Source organism: Saccopteryx bilineata, chromosome 4 (genome assembly GCF_036850765.1).
Source record: "Saccopteryx bilineata isolate mSacBil1 chromosome 4, mSacBil1_pri_phased_curated, whole genome shotgun sequence".
NCBI lineage: Eukaryota > Metazoa > Chordata > Mammalia > Chiroptera > Emballonuridae > Saccopteryx > Saccopteryx bilineata.
This window is the reverse complement of record NC_089493.1, coordinates 195,462,719-195,475,504: the sequence shown is the minus strand read 5'-3', so window position 1 is coordinate 195,475,504 and position 12,786 is coordinate 195,462,719. Positions and strand designations below refer to the sequence as shown.

At 49.4% G+C, this 12,786-nt stretch overlaps 1 protein-coding gene across 4 annotated transcripts in view; it reads left to right on the top strand.

The window, feature by feature from the left end:
* Positions 1-12,786, top strand: part of CYTH3 (cytohesin 3) — a 65,706-nt gene that overhangs the window by 23,587 nt on the left and 29,333 nt on the right. Inside the window, exon 1 of one of the 4 annotated variants that reach the window (XM_066273380.1) lies at positions 2,731-3,005. The exons of the other annotated variants lie outside the window; for them this stretch is intronic. Within the exon in view, the coding sequence (XP_066129477.1) occupies positions 2,999-3,005 (7 nt within the window). The 5' untranslated portion in view covers positions 2,731-2,998. Of the gene's footprint in view, positions 1-2,730; positions 3,006-12,786 lie in introns of those variants that run through there. 4 annotated transcript variants of the gene reach the window in all.

Genomic DNA, 12,786 nt, shown 5'->3' with positions numbered 1-12,786 from the left:
AAGGCCGGGGAGCCTGCGTGGCTCTGGGTCTCTCGTCCGGCTCTGTCTCGGCTCTTTTCTCACGGGAGCACTGTCCCCTGCAGCAGCCGTGGGTTGGTGGTCCTGGGCTCACGTGGAATCACAGCACAGGGGCTGCCTTGAGCAAGCAGTACGGTGCAGGGAGTGCGGGGCGGAGTGGAGGCCATGGGCAGTGTAGCGTTCAATGATTGCGTGACAGAATTTCTGTGAATCCCGGCTCCTGCTCTGCTGTTGAGCGGTGGCTTTGTTGGTGTGGCTAAAGCAACCCTGCTGCGTTCCCTCCCTCCCTCCCTCCCTCCCTCCCTCCCTCCTTCCCTCCCTCCCTCCCTCCTTCCCTCCCTCCCTCGGTAGGCACACACACCAGCCTCTTCTCCCCTGGCCTGTGTCTTAGAAGTAATCATTTTCGTTGGCTTCTTGTTTAGCCTTAGTGTTTACATGTGCAGTTATAATCAAAAGATAAATTCTTATCACTGCTCTCTTTTATACTTTGCCTTTTCTCATTATTTCCTAGAAGTAATTCCATATTGTTACATAGAGTGTTTTCTCTCTCTCTCTCTTTTTTTTTTTTTTTTTTTTCTGAAGCTGGAAACGGGGAGGCAGTCAGACAGATTCCCGCATGCACCCGACCGGGATCTACCCGGCACGCCCACCAGAGGGCGATCCTCTGCCCATCAGGGCATCGCTCTATCGCCTGGGGCAGACGCCAAGGAGCCATCCCCAGCGCCCAGGCCATCTTTTGCTCCAATGGAGCCTCAGCTGCGGGAGGGGAAGAGAGAGACAGAGAGGAAGGAGAGGGGGAGGGGTGGAGAAGCAAATGGGCGCCTCTCCTGTGTGCCCTGGCTGGGAATGGAACCTGGGACTTCCACACGCCAGGCCGACGCTCTCCCACTGAGCCAACCGGCCAGGGCCTTTTATTTTTAACAGCTACATAGCAGTCCATTGTGTGGATGTACCAGTTATTATTTAACCAGCACCTTATGATGGACACTTTGGTTGTCTGGTCTTTTGATACTATGTTGCAATGAATAATAATAGCCTTGTGTGAGAGAGAAATTTTCAAAAGGAAGATTGGAGAAAGAGAGGCGAAAGGAGAAGGGATTTGAGACATTGGTAGATGTTGGTAGACGGGGTTGACTCCCCCTAGCCATGTGTGGGACTGCCTGCCTCACCCACAGCCCATCCTGTCTGTATAGACTTTTCCAAATCTCTCAACAGGGCTTGATTTGTATCTACTGGTCTAGACTGATTTCCCTTAATCATTTTTCTGTAATAGGAGACACTGTTTTGGTCGTATAGGGTTGTGGAGAGGAGACGAGGACTTGGAGCTTCTCTTCCAGGTAGCTTCTAATGTCCTTGATTTCCTGAGAAGATGGAAGTATATACATTAGCCTCAAGACACGCTCCGTCTGTTGTATGACTTGACTGACATGTGGCGTTTCGTTCCCCGTTTCAGAGTAATAGCAGTTGAGTGACTGCCATGTCTAAGAAAGAACCCGGGGACAGTTTCCGAGAACCACAAAGTTACACAAGATGTAATGTGGAGCACGGGACACGTGCTTGGTAGAGATGCAGGCTACACCGCGGGAGTCCTTGGGGAGAGACGGTTCTGACCACGGCGACCAGAGCAGCATCGTGGGGAAGCAGTGGTGGGCTGTATGAGATGAATCCGGCCGGCAGGGAAGGGAGGGGTGGCATGCCCTGAGGCATGGCGGTGTGGCACTGTGACTCCGGGTCAGCATCCGGTGGGACTGCGGCTCTGGTGGGAGATGCGGTGGGAACCGTCTCTGAGGACCAGATAGGAGTCATTTAAGTGAAGCATCCGAGCCTGCCATTCTTTTGCTGAGTAGGTGGGTAAGAACCACTCAGGAGCCTGACTGGGCGGTGGCACAGTGGATAGAGTGTCAGACTGGGATGCAGAAGACCCAGGTTCAAGATCCCGAGGTCGCCAGCTTGAGCGAGGGCTCATCTGGTTTGAGCAAAAGCTCACCAGCTTGGACCCAAGGTCTCTGGCTCGAGCAAGGGGTTACTTGGTCTGTTGAAGGTCCGCGGTCAAGGCACGTATGAGAAAGCAATCCATGAACAATTAAGGTGTTGCAACGTGCAATAAAAAACTGATGATTGATGCTTCTCATCTCTTTGTTCCTGTCTGTCTGTTCCTATCTATCCCTCTCTCTATCTCTGTAAAAAAAAAAAAAAAGAAAGAAAGAAAAAAAAGATCCATTCAGGATATAACGACCAGCTTGGGCCCCATTCCTCTTCGACTCATCACTCAGCCTGTCTCATCGCTAATTGTTAGGAAGTCCACAGTCTCTTCAGGATGACTCTTTTTGACCTGGAAATTGTCCGGTAGAACTCCACAGGAGTCATTAATTCTAAGGGGTTAGTCCAGCCGTGCGCTGAGACAGCTGGAGGGTCCAGGGTTGCAGCTCTCTTGGTTTGCACTCACATGCCCAGCTGAGCACAGCTGCTTGGCCGGGTCACTGGTCCCCGGGGGCTCCCAGTCTTAAGGACAAGCTGTGCTCAAACTAGCCCTTTCCATGAGCATCCAGGCTGGGATAGTAAACCTGAGTCACCCACTCGTGATGACATCCTGTTTGGGGCTTTTCGTGTCCTTGCTTGCCAGCAGACCTCTGTTAGGGACATCCAGTGTCAGATTCCCTTGGAATTTCTAACATAAAGGAATCGGGGCCTTTCTCCTTTTCCTCTAAGAGGCTCCTTGGTCCAGATGCAAATTAGATCAGTGCATATGGAATATTTGGCAAGGCAAACCATGCACAGAACCCAGAAGATAAGCTGATTCCTTTTCCAAGGCAGCGGGTACCTACTTGCCAGTATTTACATACTTGTGAGCCAGCCGACTCCCAAAGCTCTTGTTGTTGAGAAAGCTCTCCGGAGGTCTACCTCCCCAGGCCCTTGCTGCGCGTGACAGAGGGGACTGAAGAGGGCTCCGTGGGATAGGACAGAGCCTGTAGTGGATGAGATGATACGTAAGTACCTTCTGGACATGGTGATACAGCTAAGCTGTATCAGGATATCCTGGCTAAGCTGGCATGCAACCGAATATACTGGACGGACCAGCACCTGGCTGAGAGTTGAAGCAAGAGAACTGAGGGGAGTGGATACTGGGGAACAGGGGTGACTGAGATGTGATGCTTAGGGAGCGGCGAGAGTTAAGGAACTTGGAAGAGGGAGGAACCCTGGCACACCGGAGACTGAGACGGGCTGGGCTGGAGATGTAGAGCTGACGGTGGGTTTCCAGGGACCAAAGGAGCCGCCCAGAGCTGCCACGATGGGGGGTGAAGTGTCAGGAGTGCCAACACTGTCGCTGATGGCAGACACCTGCCGCACCTGTCAGGGTTTCTGGTCGCAAATCACAGAACGTGACTCGGGCCGATCTGGTCTAGGGAAATCGCTGGGAAGCAGGGGAGTGATGCATGCCCCTACGGGAAGTCTAGAGAGCCACGCCCAGAAAGCGGGCGAAAGCCAGAGGAAGTTGGGCAGCCACAGCCACAGCCGCAGCCAGGCCACATGACCGGTCTGTGGTAGGTTGCCCATGGCTGCTGCTGCGGCTGTCACCATTGGGCCCTGGTGTTGCTGGCCCTCGCAACGTGATTTCTGAAGTGCCCACATCTTTGTCACACTTTTCTGACCAGAGCCCTGAGTGGCACGTCTCATTGAACAGGCTGATGACAGGAGGGCTCGGGAGAACAGGCTCAGGCTCTCACACTTCCTGAGACCTGTTTCCCACGGTAGACCATGAGGTGGGGAGTCCCCGCGCCCCTGTGGGCTCAGCACGGACAGGGGAGCAGTGTCGGGAGGAGAGAAGCAGGAAGAGACTGGGTAGAGGTCCCTGGTCACTGTCCTGTGGGGACACCTGACCCTCGTCCCCAAGCTCAGCAGTGAGAATTGGGGCATGTTTAACCCCTGGGTGCTCCAGGCTTCTCCTGCAGCCACGACTCCAGGGCCTTCCTGAGTCTGGGTGCTGTCCTCCCACAGGCAAGCTGACTTGCCCCCTGGTTTAGTGATCAGAATCGTGCTCCTGTCTGGGTGGGATTAAAGGGTTGAGTGTGGCAGCGGGCCTGTTGGGCGGGCTGGAAGGCAGGGAAACCATTGGGAAGGTGCATCTTGGGTTGTTGAAGAGGGAAGGGAAGCCTTGAGGATATGGGGAGACCACAGTTGAGGCCGGTTTCAGTTCTGGGAGGTGGGGTCAGGAAAGCAGAATAAGCCGGTTCCAGGCTACGGTCAGTGGAGAATTTTAAGATAAGAGAATTTGGAAGAGGGCCTTGTTCTGAGGCTTTTCAGGAGTGCAATGAAGTATCCTCTGTTTGTGGATGGGGGAAGCTGATTGCCATCTTAGGAATATAGACTTTAAAACCAGTGCAGTCCCCTCAGGAGGAGACGGGTGGCTGCTTTTCCCGTCAGAGACAAGGACGGAATGTGTCCACGTAGGAGGACATCTGAAGGGATTGGCTCGAGGCAGAGACGGAGCTGGACCTTTGGCCTCCCAGAAGTGAAGATGCACACAGCAAGCATTAGCCGTGAGCCCAGGGCTTTATATAGCCTCCCTGGAGGGGCGGTGTGGGGATGTCAGGCCGGGATCCGATGCCCTGACCACCATTTGAACTCCTCCCTGCTGGTTTGTTCATGTGCCCACGGCAATTTTCCTTTATGAATGGGCCCCCCACTTGGGAGATATGTGATGATCATGATCATGTTCATTTCTAGTATTCCGTTACCTGGGGTAGATTTGTATTTCTCCTTGCAGCGTTGACAGCACAGAGACTGCAGTGTGTGTGTGCTCTAGGGGTCATGTTCATTTGGCAGTTGTATTATTGTAAACAGATTAATGTCCAGGCTGATTTGAAACATACATTTCTTGGGTGTACATTTCTTCTGATTTGGTTTCTGAGCCCGCAGAGACCGCCAGGTGCTGAGCACCCCTGGGTGAGGGTTCTTAGGAGACGCACTGGCTCCCTCTCCCTGGGGGACACTGCTGTGATGTCACATGGGCTGAGCCAGTTCCTCACTTCCTGCTCAGCCACTGGGTCACTGTGTAAGTGTCACTTCCTCAGCCTTCCCCAAGCCTCAATCTAAGTTTTCTGTTACTCTTGCCCCTCGTAGAATCTACCAGAGTTCTGTACTAGCAAGGAGGGTGCACGGGAACGTGGTCTTGCCCTACTGGGCGGAGGCATACGCTGGCGGAGGCCTCGTGGTTTCTGTCACCATGAACCTCCCCTCCTGCTGGGCCAGGTGTTCAGCAGTATTAAATACATAAATGGAAGTGCCGCTGTAGTTGGTACAGTTGAGAGGGGAAAGGCCAAGAGGAAGGACCCCAGGAACGGTGAGGCCCAGACCCCTGCAGGGGAAGAGGAGACCCCGCTGGGAGCGTAGAGGGAAGCTGGTCGTGGAGCCGTAGTGTGCATGTTACCTGTTCAGCCACAGAGGAATTTCTTATTTTAAGATGCAGTAGCAGTAGTGATTTTTTTTCCTATGGCAAAAGTACAAGGTCCTGAAATTTTTCAGAAGCTTACAAAAAGGAGAATAAAAATCACCTATTATTCTACCATTATCACCATTTTGGTTTGTATAACTTGATTTTTCTGTGAGTGAATATAGATATTTTTCAAAACATGAACAGAGTGCTGCGTACTTATGATTTTTTCCCCTGCCCTTGCCATGTTGTTACCTCGTAGACACCCTTCCGCGTCAGCGCTGCGTCATCAGTGAGCGGCGGCCTGGGGTGCTGTCCTTTGAGCACACGCCTTGTCTCCTTTTGTAAGCACGGATACTCACCGGGGCCTTTGCCATGTCAACTGCATGGTTATGAACATTCTTCAAATTGTAATTCTAGTCCAAATCACAGAACATTCCTTAAGTCTGCTGAGTGATAGACTGGAATACAAATATTGGATTCCAAGTTTTTATTTTTGACTTCTTTCGTTTTGGGGTTTGTATTTGTCATTTGATGCTTTCTATAGATTAAAAAAAAAAAAAGCCAAAAAAACCTCCCCCAAAAGTTCTTTTCTGCTTGGTAGAATGGGAATAGGTATTTTTACTATTTACTTATTTTAAACTTACTTATTGATTTTACAGAGAGAGTAAGGCAGAGAGAAACAGAAAGAAACATCAATCTGTTCCTGTATGTGCTGTGTCCAGGAATTGAACCCTCAACCTTTGTGCATTGGGGTGACACTCTAACCAACTGAGCTATCTGGTCAGAGCTAGATATTTTAATTTTCATTTTTTGGGGGGGAATAGGTATTTTTACCTTTAGGTGCCTGAGTCTTTACTTGAAGGAGAAAAACTCCTGTAAGTTTCTAGGTAAAGGATGTTAATAGTAATTGATGTTGTAATAACAATAACTATAGCAACAATACCAGCGGTTACCATTTATCATCTACCATGTGCCAGAGGTTGTGCTAAGCACTTTGCATTTGGCGTGGTAGCTGACTTGTAATTCTCACAACAATCCTCTAGGCACTGTATGCTCCATTGTACAGAGGAGAAAACTGAGGTGTAACTAGATTAAATAGTTTATGCAAGGCTAGAAGGGTGGAGTGGAGGTGTGAACCCAGAGTTGCATTTTCTTGGGGTCTGCTTGGCAAAACTGTGTTTTTAAAAGTAGAAGCAGAAGCGTTTTTCCATTTGGCGGCATATTTAAAATTCAGACGTAACAGCTTTGACATCTGAATCGTCAGTCGGGGTAGTCTGGCGACCTGGCCGACTTTCCCTGAATGACCTCACGTTTCCTCCCTGGATTCCCGCTGCACTTTCTTTGGCTCAGTGGTCGGCAAACTCATTAGTCTACAGAGCCAAGTATCAACAACAGTACAACGATTGAAATTTCTTTTGAGGGCCAAATTGTTTAATCTTAAACTATATAGGTAGGTACATTCCTTATCGAGGTAGCACCCGCACGTGGCACTTTGTGGAAGAGCCACACTCAAGGGGCTAAAGAGCCCCATGTGACTCGCGAGCCGCGGTTTGCCGACCACTGCTTTGGCTGGTTCAAGTTTTATCTTTTCCACTGTTTTCTCCTGCTGCCGGACAGCTGTTCGACATCTGTGGCTGCTCCAAGGACGTGCAGTCGTTGTGTGCACACAGCAGCTCTCTGTGTCCCGTGTGTGTGCGTTCCAGAGCCTTCGGCACAAAGGGTCTCAGCCGGGCGGCACGGTGTCTCATGCCTTCCTGTCCCTGCGTCCTCAGCGACACACCAGTTCCCAAGTAGTGTCAAACAAATGAGGTGCTTTTTCCCCTCGCTGGAATAAAGGAAAAGAAGAGAAGACAGAGTGGAAGGGGAAACCTATAAACACGGGCGGTTTTACATTCTTAAAACCAGAGTGTGAGGGAATCCCGCGGCTCTGGCCAGTGGGAGGGGTGGATAGAGAGACAGAGGGGGACCACACTTCTCAGAGGGCAACGGCCAGATTGCCAGAAGCTAAATGTGAAAGTTGAGCATGGTCTGGATGCAGATCAGAAGTTCTTTTGCCTTCTCTCCTCGCTTTAAAATTGCTCATTTTTTTTATTTTTAAGGTCATTTGGGGGGAGTCTCTTTGCTGCCAGCACAGCCCTTTCAGTGTGGCCTGACCCCTGAATCCCACTCTCCCACACAACTTGGGAACCCAATTCTTCCCTCACAAAGACTTCTTTCCAGCCCTGTCCCTCCCCCAAATACTCCCTGTTGGAGCTAAGGATTTTGAACAGAGCCTGGACAGAGGGCATGTGAAGTGTGTCCTTCTGTCCCATGGACACAGAAAAGGATGAGTTCTGAAGCAAATGTATGTGAGGCAGGGACACACTGCTTCCTTTCCAGATGTGCTGTGTGATCTGTTCTCTGTCACCTGCCTCTGCAGCAGGACAGAGGTGATGGGCCGGCAGCAGGGGCTTGACAAGCAGAAGCGTCACATTTTCACACCCACGCCCATTACTAACAAATACTTTCCTAAGTCAGAGAATCTGAGTCCGTGTTCCCCGAGGAAGTGACTGCTTCTACACCCTCCTTCCACGCAGGTCCCAGAAGATTGCTTGTTCACCTTCGCGGTTCAGTTTCCTGCTTGAGGAATCATAACATTTTCAATAAAGTGTATAAGATATCGTTGGCTTGGAAGAGACACAGAGAATTCAGCAGCGTTTGGGTGGGGAAATACAAATGTGCTAATTATGGAAAACTTGGTTGATGGAGAGGCTGCGAGGCCTTCTGTGTCGAGCAGCCGTCGTGACGGTGGCACCCTCGTTCCGAGTGTGACGTTTGTGGTCGGTTTCTGTCACAGATCTTTCACTAGGTTAAGAAATCTATTCTTAGTTCATTTCATTTTTTTTTTTAAATTAGGAAGGGCTGTTAAATTGTATCAAATGCTGTTTTCCATCTATGGAGCTGGTCATATGTTTTTCATTATAAGCCTGTCTGTACTACTTGACTCTCCTCTTGAACCGTTTGCATATTCACTGACTCGAGACTTAAAACTCCTTTACCATTTGAGCTCGCAGCTGTGTTACTGCTTTCGGTTTTCCCTTGAATTTGATTTCTCCTTCAATCTGTTCCTATCCACTTTCTTCTTCTTTTTTTTTTTTTTGTAGCGGTTTCAGCATTTCTAGGCTGTTAGTGATTTCTCCCTATTTTAAAACATCTCCTGCTCTATCCACAGGCAGTTGCACAGTGGATAGAACATCGGACTGGGATGCGGAGGACCCAGGTTCGAGACCCCGAGGTCGCCAGCTTGAGCGCAGGCTCATCTGGTTTGAGCAAGGCTTACCAGCTTGAGCCCAAGGTCGCTGGCTCGAGCAACAGGTCACTCGGTCTGCTGTAGCCCCCCAGTCAAGGCACATATGAGAAAGCAATCAATGAACAACTAAGGTGTCGCAACGAAAAACTGATGATTGATGTTTCTCATCTCTCTCTGTTCCTGTCTGTCTGTCCCTGTCTGTCCCTCTCTCTGACTCTCTGTCTCTGTAAAAAAATAAAAAACTAAAAAATTAAACCTTTCCTGTCATTTCCTGGGCTTAGCGGAGAGGGTGAGCACACCCATGTGCCAGCTCTGCCCTCTTTCTTGACCCATCTGGGGGACTCTATCCAGTGCCAGCCTACTTGCCTTGCCCACCTTATGTCCTAAGGAACTGTCAAGTTCTCATGACCTCTGACACGTCCTCTTGTTTTACTTGGAGATGCTGACAAGCTGGGCTGAAACAGCAGGAGGTAACGGGAAGGTTGCTAGGACCCTGGCCGGCCGAGGCTCCCTCTGGCTGGGGTTTTCCACCCAGACCGTTGGCTGTGCATTTCTTCCTGGATGGGGAGACAAAAACCACATGGATTTTCCTGGGTTTGCCTGCTTTGCCCTAAAATAGCCCTCAGTCCTCCCCAGGCCTCACCCTCATTTCACATGAAATTCCTCGGCCTTCCACCTTGTAGATGTTTGGGAACAGGAAGCACGGTGTCAGATGTGGTTCAGCTGGGTCTCCTATGAAGGTGGAAGTCTGGCGCGGGCTCCCCACAGGAATGGGCAAGTGTGTGCACCGCTTCCGCGGGGTGTCGTGGGTATGGCCCTGTGGCAGGTGTGGGGGACACGCTGAGCACGGTCCTATTCGTCCAGCTGCAAGCACAAGCCAGGTGCAGGCAGGCTTGTCCCAGTACTGCCTCTCGGCCTGGGGAGATCTGTCAGGCTGGGGACGCTGGGTGACGTTCTGGGCCACCTTGTGATGAACATTTCTCATCACCTTTTCTTTGTTTAGAAAAAATTACATTTTTTCTTTTTCCTTTTTTTATAGAGACAGAGAGTCAGAGAGAGGGATAGACAGGGACAGCAGACAGATAGGAACGGAGAGATGAGAAGCATCAATCATTAGTTTTTCATTGTGACACCTTAGTTGTTCATTGATTGATTTCTCATATGTGCCTTGACCATGGGGTTACAGCAGACCGAGTAACCCCTTGCTCGAGCCAGCGACCTTTGGTCCAAGTTGATGAGCTTTGCTCAAACCAGATGAGCCTGTGCTCAAGTTGGCAACCTCGGGGTCTCGAACCTTGGTCCTCCACATCCCAGTCCGACGCTCTATCCACTGCACCACCGCCTGGTCAGGCACTTTTTTTCTTTTAAAAGTTTCCAACATAGATTTTCTCCACTTGTAATTTTTGCAGGTTACATAGTGAGATAAGCCCCATTTGGAAAATATTTATCCCATAGCTTGATCTTTGCACCCCGAGCAGTTTCTGTGAACAGTTCATTGGACATGTGATACATCTTGTTGGATAGCGTAACCTAGGTAATACTTTTGTTTTTATTTCTCTTGTAATTCACACTTTATTAATATTAGGCATGCTGTTCAAAATTTGACAGGCTAATCACGGGTTTAGAATTTGTTTGGGGCACTGGCTGGTTGGTTCAGTGGTAGAGCATTGGCCTGGCGTGCAGGAGTCCCGGGTTCAATTCCCAGCCAGAGCACACAGGAGAAGCGCCCATCTGCTTCTCCACCCTTCCCCTTTTCCTTCCTCTCTGTCTCTCTCTTCCCCTCCTGCAGCCGAGGCTCCACTGGAGCAGAGTTTGCCCGGGCGCTGAGGATGGCTCTGTGGCCTTGCCTCAGGTGCTAGAATGGCTCTGATTGCTGCAGAGCGACGCCCCAAGATGGGCAGAGCATCGCCCCCTGGTGGGCATGCCGGGTGGATCCCGGTCGGGCGCATGCGAGAGTCTGTCTGACTGTCTCCCTGTTTCCAGCTTTGGAAAAATGCAAAAAAAAAAAAAAAAAAAGAATTTGTTTGGGGCCCACCATTGTGCATTGTGTGCTGGTCTAGTTATTTTTATTTCTGCTGGAAAATGCAGGAAGTGAACATGAAAACCAGGCCCACGATGCAGGGTGGGGACTGAGGGTTCTGGATGCTGGGATTCCAGAACGGAAAGACTGGCCCAAACCCTTGTTTTTCCTAACCGCTTTATGGAGGGTACAATTGATACACCATAAAATCCACCCAGTTAAACTGTACAACCCCATGACTTTCAGTGAATTGACAGAGTCGTGCAAACATCACCCGCTCAGTTTTAGGACGTTTTCATCTCTCTGACAAGACCCCTCAGCCTGTTCTGTCAATTCTACCTGCCCAGCCACTAATTTCTTTGTCTCTGTAGATGTGCCTTTCCTGGACATATAACATAAATGGAATCCTACAGTGGGTGGTCTCTGGCACCTGGCTTTCTTCTCTTAGCATGAATTTAAGGTTCATCTATCTTGTAGCAGGTGTCAGTAATTCTTTTTTTTTTCTTTTTTCCAAATAATACTCCCTTGTATAGATATACCACAACTTGTTTGCTCATTCTTCTGTTGATGAACATTTGGGTTGTTTCCACCTAAATGTTCATCAACATTATAAATAGTGCCCCGGGCTTGGCTGGTTGGCTCAGTGGTAGAGCATCAGCCTGGCGTGCAGGAGTCCCAGGTTCAATTCTTGGCCAGGGCACACAGGAGAAGCACCCATCTGCTTCTCCACCCCTCCCCCTCTCCTTCCTCTCTGTCTCTTTCTTCCCCTCCCGCAGCCAAGGCTCCATTGGAGGAAAGTTGGCCCGGACGCTGAGGATGGCTCTGTGTCCTCTGCCTCAGGCACTAGAATGGCTCTGGGTGCAACAGAGCGATGCCCTAGATGGGCAGAGCATCGCCCCCTGGTGGGCGTGCCGGGTGGATCCCGGTCGGGCGCATGCGGGAGTCTGTCTGACTGCTCCCGGTTTCCAACTTCAGGAAAAAAAAAAATAGTGCCCCTATGAACATTCAGGAACAGTATTTGTTTGTTTTAAGTATTGCTGGGTCATATGGTAATTCTATGTTTAGAAATTTTTTAGCAACTGCTAAAATGTCTTCCAGAGCTACTGAACCAGTTTGCATTCCCACTAGCAAAGGACAAAGGTTCCAATTTCTCCACATCCTTGCCAACAAGTTAATATTATTTTAAAAATGTTATAGCCCCTCTAGTATGAAGTGCAATCGCATTGTGGTTTTGATTTGCATTTCCTAGTGACATTGAGCATCTTTTCAATGTGCTTGTCGGTTATTTGTATATCTTGAGAGAAATGTCTATTCTATTCACATCCTTTGAATTTTTAATTAGAAAGGTTTCTATTTATTGATTTTATAGAGAGAGAGATAGGAAAAAAGAGAAATATCTATCTGTTGTTGTAATTCTGTGCATTCACTGGTTGATTCTTGTGTGTGACTGGGGACCGAACCCTCAGCCTTGGCGTATTGGAACAATGCTACAACCAACTGAACTACCTGGCCAGGGTCTTTTGATTCTAAATTAGGTTGTTGCCTGACTGGGCGTTGGTGCAGTGGATAGAGCATTGGACTGGGATGAGGAGGACCCAGGTTCAAGACCCTGAGGTCACCGGCTTGAGCGTGGGTTCATCTGGTTTGAGCAAAGCTCACCAGCTTGGACCCAAGATCGCTGACTTGAGCAAGGGGTCACTTGGTCTGCTGAAGACCTATGGTCAAGGCACATATGAGAAAGCAATCAATGAACAACTAAGGTGTTGCAATGAAAAACTAGTGATTGATGGTTCTCATCTCTTTGTTCCTGTCTGTCTGTCCCTATCTATCCCTCTCTCTGACTCTCTCTGTCCCTGTAAATTGGGTTGTTTGTCACTGAGTTGGGAGAGTTTATGTATTTTTTTATTATTGATTTTTTTTTTTCTTTATAGAGAGAGAAGAAAAGAGAGAGAGACAGAGGGAGAAACATCAACTTGTTCCACTCAGTCATGCTGTCATTGGTTGGTTCTTGTATGTGCCCTGACT